Source organism: Arvicola amphibius, chromosome 4, assembly GCF_903992535.2.
Source record: "Arvicola amphibius chromosome 4, mArvAmp1.2, whole genome shotgun sequence".
Classification (NCBI taxonomy): Eukaryota; Metazoa; Chordata; class Mammalia; order Rodentia; family Cricetidae; genus Arvicola; species Arvicola amphibius.
Genome location: NC_052050.1, coordinates 26228477 through 26249848, shown reverse-complemented (window position 1 = coordinate 26249848; position 21372 = coordinate 26228477). Strand labels below are relative to the sequence as shown.

The window sequence follows — 21372 nt, the reverse complement described above, 5'->3', positions numbered from 1 at the left end:
ATTGCCTTATCCTCTCAGCATATACCAGTTCCTTCAGCCCTTCTCACAAAAGGACACTCTGGCAAGGCTGGGAATGGCTGTCAGGCACACCACCTTAAATGGGAAGAGGTTTATAGACCAGTGGGTGAGAAGAGAGATGTGTTCACCTGGGCAAGACAGAGAGCACCTGGGAGGAAGAGTGGGGCGATGATCCCCTTGGGCAGGCGATAGATGCTGAGATAAAGTGATGCCCTTAATATTACATCTGCACAGAGCGGGCGGTAGTTGGTGGAACGGGGTTGCCGAGGAGAGAGAGAGGTGAGAAACGGATGAGGAGAGGAGATCCCAACCGCCATGGTTTTGGTATCCTTCCTCCGCTCCTGTGGCAGTCCACACTTCCCTCCGACTCCTCCCCATCTCCTAGGAGCAGGGAGCTGGAGCATTTGAAGAGGTGTTAGTAGCCAGGTGCAAGCTGACCCAGGGTGTTCCCCTTCTTCCACCACCTGCTTCTCAGAGGCAAGGACTGAGCCTCGTCCTCTGGTTTGCCACCCCTCCTCCGTGCTCTTTGCTCCTTTTCCAGGGGTGAAGGAGGTGTGGGACTCAGTTGTACCAGCAGCACTGCTGATCTGCAAGCTTGGCGTAGGCGTCCTAGGAAAGGTGGGCGTGCAGGCATCTGCAGAGTCTTAGCAAGCGAGGGAGAAATGGGCCATGTCTTCCCTGTTGGCCGTGTTGCTCTTCTGAGGGCTCACACCCTGGTTTAGAGAGACATGAACATTTGGAGGGAGATCATCAGCTACTTGGTTCCCAGGTTTGTAAGAGCTAGCCTCACCTGAGGGCTATGGGGTACCTGCCTGCATTCCTGGCTTCCCTGTTCATAAAGGAAGAATGATGGCAATGGGCCTGAGGATGTGTTCCCTGGTGATGCCAGTTGTCCTACCCTGGCTGTGATACATAGCCCTGGTAAAGGTCCTGCTTATGGGCAGCTGCAGACAGGAAGGGCCAGAGGCTCCATCTGCAGTGGCTTCTCTGCATGCAGCTGTTGCACAAGGCAGCCCTGGCTCAGACTGCCCTGTGAGCTCGTCTTAGCAGCTGTTGGGTGGTGAGGAGTCTTATTTTCCCCCATCCTCCCCCTCTCTGTGTGCAGCAGCCTCCTGGGGGAGGTCAGCAGATCTCTTAGAGGAGCTGGTTCCCAGGCCCTGGGCTTTGGCAGCCTGTGCACAGTAGTCAGAGAGGAGCTGGTCCCACTGGGGCACACCCCTTGGCCCCTCTCCTGGAATGGAAGTAGGATGTTGGTCATGGGGAGGGGATCTGGGCCTTCCTCTTGAGCGCCATGCTTGAAGCCAATAGCTTCCTCCTTTAGTAGGGGCTCCTCCACCACCGTCTTGGATCCCCTGCCTTCATGCAGGAGAGAAAGGAAGGCAGCAAACGGAAAGTCCTTCCCATGGGGAGCAAAGAAGGCCCGTGGGGAATGGGCATGAACAGGCCATTCAGAGTTCTGGCTCCATTTTTTGAAACTGTCTTTTCCTTGCTTGTTCAGGAGGCCTTTGGAGTCCCTGACACTCCCTCTGGGTGATGAAATAAGCTGAAGGCTCCATGTTACACAGTTGCTACCTACTCCATCCAGAGGTACCCAGGGAGACCTTTCTCCTGGTTCCTCTTGGAATCCTGTCTGATGACTTGTTTTTGATGAACTCCCATGCACTTGGCCTTGGCTGTGCACACAGTGGATGAGAATAAAGGATGCAGGGCTCTTTTGAAGCTGCTTGGGAGTGGGACAGTACTTGGCCCCACCACTGGGATATACGCAGACTGACTGGGAGTGTAACACATGAAAGAAAGTGATATGGGAAGGCTGAGGGTGTAGCTCAGTGCTACCGCTTGCCTAGCATATGCAAGACGCTGGGTTTCATCCCTAGTACCAAACACACAATAAAAGAGAGAGGGGCCGGCACTGTTGGGCCTTAGGGAAGGTTTCCTGGAGAGTGAAAATTGAGATGAGGCCATGCCCATGGCTTTCCTTGCCTGGAAGAATAAAGCAGGCTGGGTGTGTCCGTAAGGCTGATGAACAGATGTGAGAAGGTTTCATAGGCCACCACCTCTACCCAGGAAACTGCCTGACTGCTTCCTGCCCGCAGAGCTGTCTGTCTTACTGCATGCCTTTCTACAGACACCCCTATCCTGGCAAGAGCCGGAAGGTGAGCGGGCCAGCTTCTGCATGCACAAGCGATCAGCGTCCTGGGGCAGCACTGACCATCGAAAAGAGGTAAGTGCCCTCTCTCCACAACCTCTGTCTCCTGGCACCATGGGACAGTTCTCCATGAGGATAGCTACACTGCAGTCTCTCTGCCTCCTGCCAGCCTCCTTCTGAGGGAATGGCTCTTCCACTGACTCCCAACCTTCCGTTGGCTTGGTTGTAGGATCACAGACCCTCTTGCTAGAGAAAACCCAGCCAGTGGCTGCTGATGGTTCTAGCACCCAGACTGGGAGAGTTGTTTGCCTTAGTCACATTGAGGTTGGACCCTGATAAGTGATTCAGAGACTGAAGGAAGGCAAGGAACAAGCCCCTGGGAACCAGGAGCTCCCAGCCTCATTTACTACTTAATCATCTGCTTAGTTTTCTTTTAAGAGAAGAGAAAAAATAATTCTGAGATCCTGAATGCTTTGTCTTGGCCCTCCTCTGCCCCAGGAGGGCTCGAGGCATTGAGACTGAGAGAGAAAACCATAGGCTGGAATTCCAAGGCTGCTAACCCAGCTCCACCTCAAGTGTCATGTGGCAGCTCCAAAGAAAAGGTCAACTTTCCAGGACTCATCCCTGCTCCATTCAGAGGGAAGCTGTTTCTGCTCTCCTTGATGCTTAGAACACTGAGAAAACGGAAAGTGACTGGATCGCAAGCCCAAGGCCAAGTGGAAATGTAAAATGTTCTCAAAGCCTTGAATGGCAGAGTAAACAAATTCTGCACAGGAAGGGTGGGGAGTCATGGTCTTCATGGTCTGGTTGATCCACAGTACAAGTCGAAAAGCACATTCTTGGGCTGGGAGATACAGCCCAGAACGCTGCTTAGCCTAGGTTCAGTCCCCACCAGGGTAATTACAAAACATGTCCGAGGGGCTGGAGCGATGGCTCAGAGCTTAAGAGTTCTTTCCAAGGACCCTAGTTCTATTCCCAGTGTCCACGTAGCCACACACAGCCACCAGTAACTCCAGTTTGGGGAGAATGCAGTGCCCTCTTTTAACCTCTGTGGATATCAGGCAAAGCACTCATACAGATAAACTAGATAAATCTAAAACAGTAACTTAACAAAGCGGTTTCTTCTTGACTGTCATTGTTACTTTTAAGACAGTGGACAGCAGATATACCTTCTGAATTCCATCAGGTTCCCTCCCATTCATATTCAAACCCTGCATCCTGCTCAGGGTTTCAAAGCCCAGAATTACAAGTCTAATAGGAATCATATTCAAAAGTGTTTGTGGGCTAATTTGTTTGGTTTAGGGTTTTTTTTTTTTTTTTTTTTTTTTTTTTTTTTTTTTTTTTTTTTTTTTTTTTGGTGGGGGAGAGGGCAGGATAATACAGGCCTAGGCTGACCTCAAACTAAAAATTCTGATTCAGCCTTCCAAGTGCTGGGATTACAGTAGACTTTTTCCTCCATGACCGTAAACAGCATTAGTGATACCCTGTAGTGTTATAGAGCCTGGGAGTCCAGATGAAATGTGGTCCTTCTTCTAGAGAACTTATCTTTCTATAGTGTAGTTTACTTTTAAATGAGGGGAAGGGTTGGATTGCCAACCTCTCTGGTCTCAAAGCCTTTAGGATACTTGAGAATATCATTTGAGAAATTATTATTGACCCTCAGAATGCCACTTTCAACCAGGCATGGAGGCACATGCCTAAAGTTCCAACACTCAGGAGGCTAAGGCAGGAAGATTGTTGTGAGCTCAGAGTCAGTCTACACTATACAGAATGATACCTTGTCTTAGTGAAAGAGAAAAGAAAAACAGCCGGTTTGGAGAGATAGCTCAGCAGTTAAGATCATGCATTGCTCTTGCAAAGGACCAGAGTTTAATTCCCAACACCCATTTCAGACAGCTCACAGCCACCTCCGTGTAACTCCAGCACCAGGGGCATCCAGGGCTTCTGGTCTCCATGAGCACCTGCACTCACATGCACACACATTCCCACACATACACACAATTAAAAATAAACATTTGAAAACATTTACAAAAATTTTAAATTTATTTTATATGTATGAATGTTTTGCCTGCATGTATGTCTATGTACCACATGCATGACTGACGCCCACAGCATTCAGAAGAGGGCATTGGGTCCCCTGGAATCTAAGTTACAGATGGTTGTGAGCCACCATTTGGTTGCTAGGAACTGAACTCGGGTCCACAGCATGAGCAGCGAGTGGCAAGTGCTCTTAATCACTAAGCCATCTCTCCAGCCTCCTGGAAAGGGTTCTTAAAAATAGAAAAACAGAGACCACCCATTGCCAGTTTTTGTTTTTATTTTTTGAGACAGAGTCTTTCTACATACTGCCAACTGTTCTGGAGCTTGCTATGTAGGCCAGGCTGTCCTGAAACTCTGTAGACCATGCTGGCTTGGAACTCATAGAGATCTACCAGCTTCTGCCTCCCAAGTGCTGGAATTAAAGGCGTGTGCTACCATACCTATCCTATGATCTCAGTGGAAGAGTGTCCCTTACAATCCATAACCATGATGTTAGATGTTTTCTGTCTGGAGACTGATTCACCTAGGGGGATGCATGGCAATTAAAAAAAATCAAGTCTAGAAGCAGGGTATCCAGCTTAGTTGAGGAGCTGATTGTCATGAGATTTCGCACCACTGATCTGTTTTGAAATTAAAAACTTGACCTCCCTGTCCCTTTCTTGTATCTTCATGGGTAGGGGCTTCAACTAGGGGAAGGAACCAGTATACTTTGCCTTTGCTTCACCTCCTTTCTCCTCCGTCTCTGGCTGCTAGATCACCAAGTTGAAGCAACAGCTGCAGAGGACCAAACTGAGCCGCAGTGGGAAGGAGAAGGAACGGAGCTCCCCTGTCCAAGGGGACCACGCTGTACGGGGAGCTGTGAGGGTATGCTGTCTCCCCTGACCACCAGGCCCCCTTGGTCTTCCTTGTTGGCAGGCAGAGTGTGCAGAGTGCAGAGTTCTCTCCAGCCTTGTAGCACTGAGCCACATGAATGTGTTGTGGTCAGAAGTTGCATTGGAAGGGCCTCTCACTGTTCTTAGCGCCCTTTTCCTCTACCCCAATCACGTGCAATTAAGGCAACGACACTAACAGCATCCCCTAGATGCCTCAAAACTCCGCTCCTGGAGAAAGCCCCTCTGAATGTGTTTGTTGCAATTTACAGCTATTCCAGCCCCCCACCCAACCCCCACCGCCCAACGTAGAGAAAAGGTTAAGAAGAAAGCTATGATCATCACCCCTGGTCATAACTGGAAACTGCCTGGGACTTGGTGGGGACTTGATGTGACTGCTTCATTTGTCTCTGCTTAGGCATCCCTTCCCAGCTTTCCCCCAGGATCTCCTGTCCTGCGACTCAGCCCTTGCCTGCACAGAAGTCTAGAAGGGCTCAACCAGGAGCTGGAAGAGGCATTTGTGAAGGAGCAGGGTGAAGAGGAGCTGCTGAGGGTGAGTGGTGGCTGCCGAGTGTACTGGCAGGCTGCACCTGCACGAGGGCAGGTGACAGTGTCACTCTTTGGGCCTCTCAGGCTGTAGCTCTGTTAGCAATGACCTGTAAACACCCACCTTCCGGAAGTACGCAAATGGACTTCAGCACAAGAACGGCGGGAGTAGGAGGGTGTCGCTAGGGAAGGCCTCGTGGTGGGGACAGGCGTGCCAGTTATCTACCTTTGCTGTGACAGACATCTGACAAAACAGTGAAGGAAGGAAATGCTTCTTTCGGGTTCCTCATAGGCTCGGGAAGCCATGGCAACAAGAGGGTATGACTGACAGTTCTGTTCTGTGTCAGTTCTTATACTGACACAGTTCAATTAGGGGCTGAGTATACTCAGTGTAGGCCTCAGTTTGTTATTTACCTACCAGCTGTAGTTATTTATTATTTAATGTTTTTCCCATCAGGATCTCACTGTGTAGCTCACATTACATCTATGGCCAGGAAGCAGAGAGCAATGAACGCTTGTGTTCTGTTTGAGTTTACTTTTTCTTCAGTCTGGGACCCCTGCCTGGGGAATGGTGCCATATGCGCATTTATGGTGGATCTTCCCACCTCAGTTAACCAAATTTAAGGAATGCCTCACAGACACACCCAGAGATTGACAGTCGAGATCAACTATGACAAATGAGCATAGAGAGGGCCCTAGCTAGGAGGAAACCGTCAGCGCACCCGTCCCTGAGGCCTGGGCACCCTCACCCACATGTGCCCCAGCTCGTGCCACCTCGCTCACAGTCACCGCTTCCATCCCTCTGTCTCTACTGGTGACATGCATTGATCAGTCTTTCATGCCCGGGTGACATCTACAGCCTGACCCCCATCCTGCAGACCAGCTACCTCCTTTGCAATCTTGGGCACACTTTTATACTGACACAGTTCAATTACGGAACGGCAGTTGGGCAATATGAATGTAATTCTGATGGGTACAGGCCTCAGTTTGTTAATTACCCGCTGGCTGATTTTTATTTTACTTAATATTTTTTAGTTTTTTGAGACACTATGTAGGCCAGGCTGATCTTAAACTCACAGAAATCACCTGCTTCTCTGCCTATCAAGTGCTGGCATTAAAGGCATGAACCACCACACCTGACTTCTGGCTGCCTTTTAAATTGGATATATGTAGGATGTCATATGCCCTCAAACACATGCACACAACTCGTTCGCTGGGAGTCCAGATGCCATCAGATGTTTAAAAAGGAGGGAGATAGGTATTCGATGTTTGTATGATAACCATCTGCACATTTATTCTGCAGTGGCTTATAGCATGTGCGCTGTTCTGGTACCTTGCCCCTCTTATGTCACCCTGTGTATCAATCAACTTTGTGTCCAAGAGACTCGTACACAGAGGGTCACTGATCACATCACACAAATGAACGTCACTGTACATTGGACTAACAAGCCTCAAGGAAAGAACAAAGTGCTCTGGGAGAAACAGAGTTTGTCCTAGACTGGAGGTAGGTCAGGGAACAAATGACTTGAAAATGACAGTCTTTTATCCTTGAGGCTAAGAGAGAAGGTGCAGGGAGTCTCCTGGGGTGTCGCTGTGATGTCACAGGCTGAGAAGGCCCCCGATTGAGTCTCTTCTCCTTCCTCATCAGATACTTGAGGTCCCTGATGGGCACCGTGCCCCAGCTCCTCCACAGAATAACAGCTGTGACCATCCCCTCCTACTCCTGGAGCCAGGCAATATGACCAGCTCTCCCTCTGTGCCACTGGCATCCCCCCAGCCTCCTGGCCAGGCCAGCCGTGAGGCCAGCCGGGGTGCCACTGAGGAACTGACATCCATCCCCAGTGACAAAGGTAATTCATGAAGCCAAGGCACTAGAGCTGGCTCTGGGCCATAGAAAGGGGGCTCCATTGGTCTTTTCTCTGAACAGTTCCAGGCCTGACATTATTATGAACCAATCAGTGTCTTTGTGAGTCATTGTTCTGCACACTCTACCTGGGATAATAATGGCCCTACAGCATTCTGACTCCTGGTTTCTATTATAAAGTCTCTAACCCAAAAGAGCAGCCTTTCCTATCCCTGTTATTTGGGTGAGGTTCAAGGTAGAAAGTCAGTGCATCTCCATTCAAGGGACCCCTTGACTCATATCCAGCAAGAACTTCAAGGCAGTTATAAATTAGATAAAACAATGCAGTCTCTTATTCAGCATCCTGAATGTTTGACTCAGACTGACATCTCAACTTTCTGGCTCTGAATCCCTAGTTTCTCCCATGCACACCTTGGTTGTCTACTTAGAATATAAGACAGGAATTCTACTAACACCGTATGTTAGAAAGTACTGTTGCCCCCACCATCTGACTCACTGCTCACACTAACCCCATGAGGTAGACTAGCCAAGGGTACGATCTAACAATATTCACAGGGAAATAAACAGAGCACAGAATGAGGAGGAATAAATGTAAGAGAAACACAGATAAAGTCAATATTTGCAGCCTAGGCAAAGTGCAGTTACAGGACGGAAAGTGAGAGAAATTTTATCCTCCGAGTGGGGTAGAGTCAAGGTTGCCGCTTGGAGTTAATGTGGGAGGACTCTCTACGAGGAGGAAATAGCGTTTCCAAAATGCAGACAGGATGAAGCTACCGTGTTCCTCAGGCAGGGCACTGCTTCCAGGAGAAGCCGGAGGGACGGCAGGCAGTTTCCTTCATGTCAGAGATCCAGGCACTCTCTTGGCTCCTGGGAATACAGGATTGAAAGGAATCTTTTCCCATCAATTCAGCAACGTTTGTCCTCTTTGGTACTGGGAATAGAACCCATGGCCTCCTACTCCTTTGTAAGTGTTCTACAGCTGAGCCACACCCCCATCCTCAATGGCAGAGTATGAAAAATGCCAAATAGCAGAGCTATGTGGCCCCTTCGCATGGAAGGCTGGAGCTTAGGAAAGTGGAGGCTTTCCTCTCTCCCTCTTGACTCAACCCTGTGGTGTTTGTAGCCTCCTCTCCAGGCCACCCAGCCTTCCTAGAAGATGGCAGTCCATCTCCAGTCCTTGCCTTTGCTGCCTCTCCTCGGCCCAATCACAGCTATGTCTTCAAACGGGAGCCCCCAGAAGGCTGTGAGAGAGTGCGTGTGTTTGAGGAGGCCACGTGAGTACATCCCATGGAATGGGCATGGGAGGGAGGGAGGGACAGCATGGAGGGTAAGCCCGTGTTATCCCACCTGACAGGTCCTTCTTCAGTCTCCACTCTTTCCAGTCTAGAGGTGCTGTCAGCATCAGACTATCAGCCTCGCAGATTTTCCATGATCAAACTTGTTGACATTACCTACTCTGAGCACTTAAATCTTTGCTTATCATTATCTCCATAGAAACCTGCTTTCTGCCCACATGCCAGCCAGAAGCACAGCAGGAGCTGGAAGGGAAAGAGATCTGAAACCTAAGCTTTTTGTTCCTTCTATTTTTTTTTAACCATCTCTGGGGAAAGTGTAAGGACTTGCTAGACCATAATCAGAGAGAGAGAGAGAGAGAGAGCGGGGCCAGGGGGCAGGCAGATAGGCCAACAGAGTATGAATGAATGAAAGAGAATAAACAAACATGCCAGTACTTTTTTACCCCCTGGTTGGCTGTTCAGTTCTAGTGTTGTAAACTTCCAGAAAGAAATCTAATTCTTGCAAGAAAGAGCTTTAGAATATTCTCAAATCATATTGGATGGTTCCGAAGCCATTCACTGATTTCTTTACCATCTGTGCTGGTTTGAGTATGACCATTCCAGAGGCTACTCCAGTCCCCTTTGCTGGTCTGGGAAAGCTTGCTCTATTTCCTCCTGCAGCTTTCTATTCGTTTGGGCAGATTCACACTGGAAGCTGTGGTTTCGATAGCAGCCAGGAAGTTTAGTCATGGTGTGGGAGTAAAGATTTGGCTAGGTCTGGGTTTCGGGCATTGAGGGCACCATTTGTATCTCAACTGAGGGAGAAGAGAACCCATAGTGGTAGGCGTTCTGGAAAAGAACCACTGTCAGCAGTCTTTGCTGCTGTTCCCACTCTGCCTGGTGGTCCTCTGAGGCACCGTGGAGAGAAGAGGCTTCCTTCCTTAGCTTACGCAGGCTGGGCTCTTCGAGCTTCCCTCATTCCACACTGTGAACATGGATGGAAGTGAGGCTTTGGCTGGTCCACGTGACGTCACAGCATGAAGCGAGAGGCGGTCCCACAGTCATCTCATCCAGCTTCCCACTCTGCATTAGCCCCTTAAGGAAGGTGGTGTTGATCAGTCATTCCCTAAGAGCTCCTGGGCTTCCTTCATCTTACCAGTTTTCCTGCTGAGAAATGCCTTATATGTATAGATTGCTATATTGGGGACTAGAACCCAGGCCCTGCAGATTCACCCCTAGCCCTAGATGCATTTTCAGTTGTCATAACTAGGAAAGAGACATGATCCTGCTGATGTCTGGTTGGTACAGGCATGCTGTTAAGTGTCCTGTGACATGTATGGCAGTGCCTCTCTACCATGGTCCCTGCAACAGGGAATTATTCAACCCCAGGTGTCAATAGGGCTAAGGCTAGGAGCCCTGCTTCAGGCAAAACCCACTACAGCAGCAATGAGCCCTGAGGGGCCTGAAAAGTGGCAGAGCTTTTCAGATTTTGTTGAGGTTACTGTCCTCTCTGAACAGGGACCCAGCTCCCAGGGTGCCCATTGCTGTTTTTCTGTGCACTTATGTGTCTGTGTCTCTCTCCATCCTTCAGGTCCCCAGGTCCTGACTTGGCCTTCTTGACTTCCTGTCCTGACAAGAACAAAGTCCATTTCAACCCGACCGGCTCAGCCTTCTGCCCTGTCAGCTTGATCAAGCCCCTCTTCCCCAGCATGGGCTTCATCTTCCGGAACTGCCCTTCCAACCCTGGCTCTCCTCTTCCTCCTGCCAGTCCCAGGGCACCACCTCGGAAGGATCCAGAAGCTTCCAAGGCCTCCTCACTGCCATTTGAGCCATGGCAGCGCACCCCACCATCAGAAGAGTCCGTGCTTTTCCAGAGCTCCTTGGTAGTCTGAGCTCCCCACCCCTGCACACACTTTTACCATGGAGACCAGTGCCTTGGTGGCAAGCTCCTCATTAGCTTCCCAAGTTGGGGATGGAGGAGCCCTTCCCTCTTGGCCTTTGAGCACTTTCATTTATTGTGTCAAAGCCCCAGGTCCTTTGGTGGACATCAGCCCCTCCAAAGGGAGGAGACTTACCTTCTCCACTAGCAGCTAGGCAGCTCACAACTTACACTTGTGTACCTGCGGCTTCCCTCACTTGCTAGGAGGTCTTGAGTCTTCTAGCCCAGAGTGTGAGTTCAGATGACTTACGGAAGGCTCTTGTTATGGAACAAGCTGTCTGTGAGTGAGAGAGGGACATGCCACAGACTTCCTTAAGCCCCACCTCTAGAGACAGAGGAGATCAGACCTGACGCCTCCCTCCTAGAGGCGCTGACCAAAGTGGTCCTCAGGGCCAGAACACTTGACCAATTCAGCTGTTGGCAGGGGGACCATGAGATTTTCATCTCACTTTTACCCTGACTAAAGATTGTCTTAAGCAGCATCCCAGCCCCAAGTGCACAGTGGGAAGAGGGAGAGCTGGCATTCCGCAGGTGGCACATGGTGGCTCCATACCCTCTACTTGCCCCAGGGTTGGGGTGGATTAGAAAAATGCCTATTTTTCTTGTATCGATGTAGAAACTCTATTTTCTCCCAAAGACACTATTTTTGCAGCTATTTGAAGTTTGTATATTTTCTGTACTGCAGAGCTTACACAAAACTGAAGAATGTTAATGTTCAAGTTTTCTTATCTTGTGTTTAGAAGTTGTTTTTTGCAGATCTTGATGTTAATAGACCAAATAAATAAGTACTCCAGCAGTTTGGGTTTTCTGAATGCCTGGAATGGGAGGAGTGTGCCGGAATGGACGGCGCTGTCTGTCACTCCAACCGGTCTTCAAGAGAAGGAGCCTCCCTCCGTTTAACACATCATGGTCTAGTTGCTCTAAGGATAGGCTTTGCTAGAGTCTTCACAAAAACACACTCACGGGAGACGCATGAAGTCTTGTCTAGAATGGAGAGCATGGTGTGTCCTGAAAGTGATACGGGACTCACTAAGGAAGGGGCTAACGAGAGTCTGAAAAGGCTCCTGAGGCCAGTGGACATAAGCAAGAACACAAGGGAAACTAAAGGGAGATAGTTTGGCATTGCAGGTTCTCTGGCAGGGAAATGAGACCAGGGAGTGACATGCATGCAGCTAAGACAGCGTTAAGGTTTTAGCTTCCATGCTATGTCTCTGAGTACCCAAGGCATAGTGCACAGCCTTGGATGGGACACAGAAACTCTTCTTGTCCTTCCATAGCCTCTCGTGGCTGCACTGTAAGCGCCAAGACACTTGAGGAAAGGGGATTGCCATACCAGCATTCTGTTTCAGCAAAGGGCATCCACATTCTATTGAGTGGAAAGTTTACCCTAATGGGTGCAGTTATATCTGTCTCAGAAGACCTCAGGTCAGACTCCTAGGCCAGGCTCTCCCAACTACTATCCATTGGTTTGGTAGGGGCTTTAACTGAAATGTCATTGGAAATATGACACTGTTAGATGAGAGAAATAAGTAGCAGCGCCACTCTATGAGTGAAGGAAGGTAAAAAAGATTGAATAGCTTTTTCCAAAAAGACCATACCAAGTTGGAGAATAAGAATTGGAACCCCGATCACTTCTCCACAGCTTGTGCTTTCTAGAGCTCTCCTGCTGGTTACTATATTGCCATGATTTCTACCGGGGAAACTCAACCCAGGTCAAGTGAATTGTTTGAGGTCCCAGGTGGTGAATTAAAGAGGCAGAAATGGAACCCAAAACTCACCCAGTTACCATTTGGTTCCCTAGAAGTATCTGCCATTCGGCAGTGAGCCAAAAGGCAAGAGTAAATGTGTGGGAATTCCTCTTCCCAAAAGGAGACACTAGGCAAGGGACAGACCCTATCTCCTCTTAGAACTCCTAGCCCTGAAAGATGTCTGGCTTCTCCCCAAAGCCTTAGTGACTCAGGTCCCCAGTGATGGGTGTGGTGCTGCCTGGCCTTTCCTTCCTTTGCCTGAAGCTGTGCCAAAGGAGCCAGGCTGCTAAAAGAGAAAAGCAGGCCGGAGGTCCATGGGCTGCCTGTGAATTGGACCGGTAATAGGTGGGGGGTTCGGGGCTTTGTGGTTAGTCTTGCTTTGGCAGTTCTGGTTGAGCAGGTGGAGACCCAATCATTGGATTGGGGAGGAGTCCAAGGATAATCCCAATAATGGGAAGGGGTGTGTATCTGAGGAGTTGCTTCACTGGAGAGCTGGAAGTCCTTGAAAAAACTTCACTTAAGTACTTGGGTGCTGGAGAAGAAAGGATTGTGAGTTCCAGGTCATTCTCCTACATAGCAAGTTCGAGAGCAGCCTGAACTACACGAAATCCTGTCTTTAAAAAGAAAAAAATTCAATATACTTGAAATTTGCACCTCCAAGAGGTGAGGAAGTACGATTGGAGTTGAGAATTTGTGATGACTAATAATACCTCAAACTTGCACAGAGCACTTTACAGTTTATAAAACACTTTGGTAAACCGTAGCTCATTTAATCCTCAGAGCATTCAAAGGGTGACAGGGTGGTTATTACTAATTACCCCTAGTTTACAGAGTGAGAAAACTGGCTCGGAATTTAAGTAACATCGCTGTGTTGCCTTTAAGTGACAAGAGCCCTGATTGATCACGGAGCCTGCCCCACAGGCCTCCTGCCTTGGAAGCCTGATGAAGTGTCAGAGGACCCACATCCCTCAGCCTGGCCTTGAATGCCCCATAGACCGGGTTGGAGTCGCTGACGCTGGGCAGCGGCTAGAGGGCGCTATGGCTCTATGAAGAGTCCTTGGCGTTAGGACCCAGCTGAGGCCTGACAGCTGACCGCAAAAGAAGGCTTTTGATTCACTTTCCTGGCCTCACCGCCTCTTTCTCCGCCCATCCGTCTATTTTCACTCGGCATAGCCAATTGATAACGTCCACATATTTATGCGTCATCACTATACGCCGGGTTATCGCCTAGGCCTCCCCGCCAAGCTCCAGGTTGTAGGTGTCCTTAGCGTTGCCTGATCGGAAAATCTAGAGGGGATGAGGCATTAACCTCAATATGGAGGGCTTTCTCGGCCACCAGGAATGGAGTCAAGGTTTCATGACCTGCCTTCTTTCCTAGAATGTTGCTGCCGGGGCGGGAGGCATTTCCTTCTCGGCATCTGTGAGCTGGCAGTTCTGAAGGTGGCTCCTGAGTCCTACGAGACAGCGGTCGCACGCAGCTCCTATGAGGCCCCTGCCGCCGGCCGGCGATGTCCGCCTGGAGCTTTCGCCTTCGCCGCCGCTACCGCCACCTGCTCTGAGCGGGTCTCCGGCCGACTCGTCGGTGCGTCTCATGGCCGCGAGCAGATCCCTGGTGCCTGACCGGCTGCGCCTGCCGCTCTGCTTCTTGGGTGTCTTTGTCTGCTATTTCTACTATGGGATCCTACAGGAGAAGATGTGAGTGCACCCTTGCGGGGCAGGACTGCTAATAGCCCCCAGCCAGGGCCGGCGTCCAGTGCCCACCGCCCACTTTACGGCCCGGCCCTCAAGCTTCCTGTGTCTGTTATAGGTTTTCCTCTTTTCCGGCTCGGCCCTCTGACCTCTTTTTGCACTCTGCTATTATGCATTGGCGGCTGAGCATCCTTGTAATTCTAAAATTAAAGGGACGGCCTCCGGAGTTTTGAGATGCGATTCTTCTTCTTCCTTTAGATGTTTTTTGCCTTTATTGATTACCCAAGAGTGTTCCGTGACCTGAGACCCAGGTCTTTTATTGAACGCTCAGGTGCTTGCAGACCGCTAATCTTTTTGCTCTCGGTCTTGCTTTCCTACTGGGGATACTTTTATCCCGCTATCTAACTTTCCTTGTTGCCCCTACCTGTAATTCTTTACGGATATCCTTTACTTAGCTTATGATATCAGTAGGTTGGCCTATCAAGTTTCTAGGTTTAAATCAAATCAGCCCCTTTGGGTAAATAAACTCAATGATTCTTACCAACTCTCGCTGCAGCCACAAAAGCATGATATTTCCAAAACCCTCAATGGCTCTGAGAATACCTGATGACACCGAGTGACACATACTGATTTCTCCTGTCTCTTTTTCTTGCATTTCATCTTAGAACAAGAGGAAAGTATGGGGAAGCACCCAAACAGGAGACGTTCACCTTTGCCTTAACTTTGGTTTTCATCCAGTGTGTGATCAATGCTATGTTTGCCAAGATCTGTGAGTACCTCATAGTAATTTGTTCGGTGCACCCTCCTTTCCCCTATATTCTGGGTATTAGACGTGGATCCATCTTTAAAATCTAAGTTTTTGGGCTGGAGAAATGGCTCAGAGGTTAAGAGCATTGCCTGCTCTTCCAAAGGTCCTGAGTTCGATTCCCAGTAACCACATGGTGGCTCACAACCATCTGTAATGGGGTCTGGTTCCCTCTTCTGGCCTGCAGACATACACACAAGATAGAGTATTGTATACATAATAAATAAATAAACATTTAAAAAAAAAATAAAATCTAAGTTTTCCCTACCTCCGTACTCTTGGAGTGTTTAAACAACCTCTCTGCAGTCTGTAAAACTAATGACTGTGAAATGAGATTAAAATATTAGGTCTCAAAAAAAATTAGGTCTCTAAATTATACCAACTTTTGAGTCAGAAATGACTGGGTCGTCTGTGTTCTAAGTCCCCATTGAAAATACTTAGAGAACATTTTTCCCTTTATCCCTTTGACTTTGCTTTGTTTGACAGCTTCAAACATGTCTTTGTTCCTTGAAACCTATTGGCAGAGTTAAGCCATCCTTTCTAGGGATTCAGTGAATCTCTGCCTCCACTCTGCATGTGGTCTTGTTAAGCGTAAGGGAAACTGGAGAGATGAATAATTTTCAGAGATTTCCCAGCTTAAGAAGACAGAAATAGCTGTCTTGCTTGACAGACAAGTTCCTTTCATATGGCCTCAACTTTTGCTTAATGGTCCATCCTTGCCCCACCGGGTTTCTCTTGTATGTTTTGTTTGTTTTTGTTTTATTTTTGTCTTCTCCCAGTGATCCAGTTTTTTGACACTGCCAGGGTGGATCGTACTCGGACCTGGCTCTATGCTGCCTGCTCTGTCTCCTATGTGGGTGCCATGGTCTCCAGCAACTCAGCACTACAGTTTGTCAACTATCCAACTCAGGTGAAATCTCAGGGTGAGATGAGAGTCGGCTCAAAATTGTGTGGACAAGACTAAGGGGTCTTTCCTCAAGTCTGTGATTTAAATAAGAAAGAAACAATCCTACAGGCCTAAGGATGTAGCTCAGTTGGTAGAGCTTGCTTAGCCTGCATGAAGACCTGGGTTACATCCCCAACACTGCATGAGCCAGGCATCGTGTCACATGCATACAATCCCAGCACTTGGGAGGTAGAGGCTGGAGGATCAGAATCGGAGGTTCAAGATCATCTTCAGCTATAGTTGAGAGAGGCGGGGTGAGAGAGAAAAAAACAGTCTAAGAGTGGAGAATGTAGGACCATAGAATTGGGATATGGTATGGATTTGGCCATGATAGGACTGCTTTTTGAGGCCAAGTTCTCTGATAGAGGTCCAGTGCTAATATCCCTTAATGTAGCACCTGCTCTGCTCTAATTCCTGGCACATCACAGGCGCTCAGAAATTACTTGCTCACTTTCATTTCAGGTCCTCGGTAAATCCTGTAAGCCAATCCCAGGTAAGCAAAGAAGCTGGTCCGGTCTCTATGTTCTGTGCTCACTCTTCCCCCTCTCTCCCTGAGAGCTCTGAGTCCCTTTGGGTTTTACCATCCCGGCATAGATCTCTCTAGTGATTTTTCTTTCGTCTGTTGCTTCCTGTGGTGTACACAGACTGCGTGGGGGCCAGAAGCTGACCTTGCCTGCTCTGTGTCCTCAGCCATTGTGGTGCCCCTGTGCTTCACTGTCCTCTCCCACCCTGAGTCCCATTTGGGCCTCAGTTTCTTCCTTTTAGTGCCTCCTCTTTCTCTTGGTCCTTGCCCACTTGCGTCCTGGACTTTTGTCCTCTGCCTTCCTCCACCTTATTGAATATTCAAGCCTGTTGCTCAATCATCTTTATCTGGCCGCCAGCCTGATACCCCTCCCAATTCTCACCCTCTTTTCTCCCTCCTCGTGACATGACTCTCAGGAGGAGGGTATTGGGGTTCGCTGACAACAGTGGATGCTTGAATTGTCGCTGTTCTTGTTTGTGTTTCCCCTGTAGTTATGCTCCTTGGGGTGACCCTCCTGAAGAAGAAGTACCCTCTGGCCAAGTACCTGTGTGTGTTGCTAATTGTGGCCGGTGTGGCTCTCTTCATGTACAAACCTAAGAAGATGGTTGGGGTAGAAGAGCACACAGTCGGCTTTGGAGAGCTGCTTCTGGTATGCAGTCCTTTCGGGAAGGCTGCCTTTTCTAGCAGATTCCAGCAAGGACAGCCCCAGCTGAGGCAGGCAGGAAGGAAGCCAAGGGAGGGTGTGTTGTCCCTTGACTCCTGTTGCTGGTCTTTGCTGCAAGGACTCTGGCTCTGCTATGACCACAGTAAAGTGGCTGAAATATTTAGCTGTAGCTTAAGCAAACTCTTCTGGAGAAGAGTGCTCTGGGGTCTGTGCTTAGATTCTGGTGTGAGCTCAGAGAGACCCAAGAGCCAAGAAGGAAGGAGTGGCATGTGCCTCTAGGTTTTCAGGCAATGTGGAAGCCAGACTCAAATCAATAGGCGCTATCGTTGAGTGTTGGACCCTGTCCCACATGCTTCCCATTTTCATTGATTAACTTTTATAACCGCCTCCTAACACGGGTAGTGTTATCTCCATTTTACTAGTGAAATTGAGGAGAGGCTGAGTCACTTGCCTGTTGTCGCATGCGTAAGTGGAAGTCAGGATCAGTGGCAGTCCAGGCCAGGAAGTCAGATCTCGAGTTAGTTCTTACTGAGCAGAGAGGCACCCTGCAGGAGGAGGCCTGCTCGCTGTGGCCTGTTCCAGTTCCTGTGCACCAGTTTGTTGGCTTCGTCACTGAGAAATGGCGGATTTCAGTCCATTGTGATGCAGTTAGTCTGTCAGTCCAGTGCCTGCCAGAAGGGCAGCTCGCATGGTCTCTCTCTACCCCCTACACCTGACCACAGGCAACTTTAGTTCTGAGACTCTGTCTTAGGGCAGGAGCTTTTTGAAGTGCCTTAGGGGAAGGTCTTGTGTCCTGGGTTAGGAAGGGGCCCTGCTGGCCACCTCATTGCCAGCTGCTCCCTTTCCTTCCCTAGCTCTTGTCTCTGACCCTGGATGGACTGACAGGTGTTTCCCAGGACCACATGCGGGCTCATTACCAAACAGGTTCCAACCACATGATGTTGAACATCAACCTTTGGTCCACATTGCTGCTCGGTGCTGGTAAGGAGCCATTCTGCTGTTCTCTGCACAGATCACCAGAGGGCAGACTGCTCTCATCCCTTTATCCCTGGTTCTGCTGCCAGTTGCTAACTTTGTGCAGGCCAAGGGCCTGACTTGGTTCCAACATGCCCTTCTGTCCAACCCTTGAGAGACCTTCCTGGAAAGACCTGGGCTGGCAATGTCCCTCTGCTCCCTGAGTCCGACACGATAGGGGCAGACATGTGCTAGATGTCATGAGAAGCTAAGTGTTAGAACACACATAGGTATCTAGGAACATTCTTTCTAATAAAACAAATAAGACATACAGTATGGCGCTTGCCAACTTAGTAGTACCCTGAATGGAGTTCATGTATGGATCCTTTGATTTGGAATCAGTGGTTTCTAACCTCTCAAATCTGAGCACGTGAAGAAGGTATTTCTCATGTAGCATGATGGGGTTAATGGAGAAGACTATTGGTAGCTGGAGGGGACCTGTTCCAGGGGTGTCCTTGAGCTGGAGACCTAGAGGTCACTGTGCAGCAGCTAAGGATCTCTGCTTTTAAATTGCTGGTTTTGTTTTTGTTTTCTGAGACATTTCTCACTCTGTAGTTCAGACTAGTCTAGAACTCACAATCCTCCTGCCTCAGTTTTCTGAGTTCGGAGATTACAGGCACAAGCCAAACATACCCAACGTCAATTGCTTTAGGAAAAGTAAGCCTTTCTTGGAAAATCAAGTTAATGTCTGTAACTAGGTAAAAATTTGAGAAAGATGCAAACTGGGCCAGAATAAACTCTACATATGGTTCCTCGCTCAGCCTCCCTCATGGTATTTAAGCACCCTGCATGCAGGTGTATGGGAAAGCATAAGATGAGCTGTCTACCTCCTGAATTTTTTAGGGATCCTGTTCACTGGAGAGCTCTGGGAGTTCTTAAGCTTTGCTGAGAGGTACCCGACCATCATCTATAACATCCTGCTCTTTGGCCTGACCAGTGCCCTGGGTCAGGTGAGTTCTTTGGAGGAGGCAAATTTAACTTCCCTCCTGGGCCAGCCCGGAAGACTAGCTAGGAGAAGAGGGTGGCCCAGCCAGCCCTGGTGCCTGTTGTATCTCTCATGGAATCTGCTCAGGAGTCTCACACACCTTTCTCTTTCCAGAGCTTTATCTTCATGACGGTTGTGTACTTTGGTCCTCTGACATGCTCCATCATCACCACAACACGGAAGTTCTTCACCATCTTGGCTTCTGTGATCTTCTTTGCCAACCCCATCAGCTCCATGCAGTGGGTGGGCACTGTGCTGGTATTTCTGGGTGAGTTCTACCCACAGCAAGTGCCTCTAAGAGGGCTACAGAGGGAAAATTGTAGACTTACTTTCTTATTTATTTATTTATTTATTTTTGAGGCAGGGTTTCTCTGTGTAGCTTTGGAGCTTGTCCTGGAACTAGCTGTGTAGACCAGGCTGGCCTCGAACTCACAGACATCTGCCTGCTTCTGCTTCCCAAGTGCTAGGATTAAAGGCGTGCGCCACCACTGCCTGGCTTATCTTGTTACTTTAAAGAAAATTTTTGTAAAGGAGAAAAGGAAGCATTGTTTCTAATCTGTCCTCCTCCTCTGCATTCCATCTTAGTGGTATCCTTTAGTGACATGAACTTTCAAGATCCTGAGTGGGACAGAGTTTGATATTTACTTCCCTGCCAACCTATGATACTATATGAGAGTTGAAAGAAATAACTGGGAAGTTTTGATTTTTGTTTTGGTATTGGTATGTGTGTGTTACCAGTATCTTGGTGGTTTTTCTTTTCATTTGTTATCATTCTGTTGTCTTTGAAGAAGCTACATAAAATTAGTCTTCCAAAGTTTGTTGTACCTAAAGCTGGGCAAAGTGGTGCATGCCTTTCATCCTAGCACTCTGAGGCAGAGGCAGAGAGACTTCTGTGAGTTTGAGGCCAGCTTGGTCTACATAGTGAGTTATAGGACAGCCAGAGCTACAGAGTGAGACAAAGTTTGTTGTGTCTAAAGCTCACCTTTGGGAAGCTAGGCTGGCAGGCTTCATGTCCTCCTATGAAGTTTAAGCAGCTTCTCTTCTTTCCATAGGTCTCGGTCTTGATGCCAAGTTTGGGAAAGGAGCAAAGAAAACCTCCCACTAGGAAGAGCGAGGCTTCCCCCACTCCAGAGACACTTAAATTATTATCTCCAGCAGTGACATATTGGGAAAATGGACTCAGTCACAATAAGGGACTGGGTTCCAATCTTTTTATTAAAAAAAAATAAAATAAATCAAAGGAAGCAAGATCGAATCTTCTAAACAAAGCACTTGGGGTTTAACAAGACAGTTTGCTAATTTCTGGTTTTGTACAGTCTAGCACAAATAAAGAGAACAAAGGCAAGCTGGAGACCCTACTGCTGCTCTCTGGGCTGGGTTTGGCAAGGCTGGGTGCTAAGGCTCCCCCATGAAGTGCACAGAAGTGTGTATGAGCAGGGGGAGCTCTGGGAGTTGGCAGGGTTGTGCCAGCAGCCTCTGTTCCCACGGGCGAGCTCTAAATATGCTGAGACAGGTGGCTGGCTGTTTGAGCCAGAGGATGTAAAATCACTTCAAAGCATGGCAGCAAATGAGTAGAGTCACCAAAAAAATGAAAGGTGTGTTTTCAAGGAACACCTAGAGGTTGAAATGGGCCAGGACCTCAGAATCCACTGGCTTTTCTCTTGTTCCTGCTGCACCCCCTCAGCCAGACTTCACCGAGAACCTGTGCATGAATCATGAACGTGTTTCCAAGGTCCCTGAACATGTTTTTCCTGACCCCCTCCCTCCTTCCTTCTGTGCTCAGTCCACCTGGCCCCCTCTGGGGAGCATGGATTCGTCCCTCCTGCTCCCCTGCCCCCTTCAGCTGAAGCATCTCAGTCCTCTGCCATTCTGGCTTGCCAAGGTGTCACCATGCCAGCTTCTGCCTGTTGAAAGGGATGTTGGCGGAAGGCAGGGTGGCTGAGTCCTGGTTCAGAGCAGCTGTCAAGTGCTCTGGGTGGTAATGGGGGGGGGGAGAAGGAGGAGCATGGAGCAGAGCCACCTGCCCACTGCTGCCTTCAGAGCTGGATCGCAATCCTCCAAGTACCAAACTTTACACATGAAAGTGCATTGCCACCAGCTGCAACTTTCCTTCCATCTGTTCCAGCCCCCGCCCCTTGGCTCTCCAGATGGGAGCCTGGCCTCTTTCCTGAGTGCTGCCTTGCCACCCTCTGCCCAGCCTTTTAAGCCCTGCCCTGGTCACACTCCTCATGCTCCCTAGGGACTGGGTGTCGTGATGCGCTGACTCTTCTTGAACTCCTTCCCCTTGAGGGAAATTTTA

General features: G+C 48.9%; 2 protein-coding genes across 3 annotated transcripts in view; both read left to right on the top strand.

Annotated features, from left to right (window-relative positions):
* The window catches only part of Fam117a (family with sequence similarity 117 member A), a 44704-nt gene extending 33209 nt beyond the window's left edge, over positions 1-11495 (top strand). The window contains exons 3-8 of the mRNA XM_038328584.1: positions 2147-2242; positions 4961-5071; positions 5495-5629; positions 7271-7472; positions 8610-8760; positions 10352-11495. Coding sequence (XP_038184512.1) covers positions 2147-2242; positions 4961-5071; positions 5495-5629; positions 7271-7472; positions 8610-8760; positions 10352-10652 — 996 coding nt within the window. The 3' untranslated portion in view covers positions 10653-11495. The remainder of the gene's footprint in view (positions 1-2146; positions 2243-4960; positions 5072-5494; positions 5630-7270; positions 7473-8609; positions 8761-10351) is intronic.
* A 2232-nt stretch (positions 11496-13727) lies between these two features.
* Positions 13728-20418, top strand: Slc35b1 (solute carrier family 35 member B1). 2 transcript variants are annotated; one of them, XM_038328739.2, is made up of 9 exons: positions 13728-14142; positions 14802-14905; positions 15721-15851; positions 16350-16380; positions 16902-17059; positions 17929-18055; positions 18932-19038; positions 19188-19341; positions 20126-20418. In XM_038328739.2, the coding sequence occupies exons 1-9, from the start codon at positions 13931-13933 to the stop codon at positions 20176-20178; spliced, it is 1077 nt and encodes a 358-aa protein (XP_038184667.1). In that variant the 5' UTR covers positions 13728-13930; the 3' UTR covers positions 20179-20418. The 2 variants fall into 2 exon arrangements, with proteins under 2 accessions (XP_038184667.1, XP_038184668.1); XM_038328740.2 differs by having other exon boundaries at positions 14104-14142; positions 15746-15851.
* Positions 20419-21372: the final 954 nt, after the last annotated feature.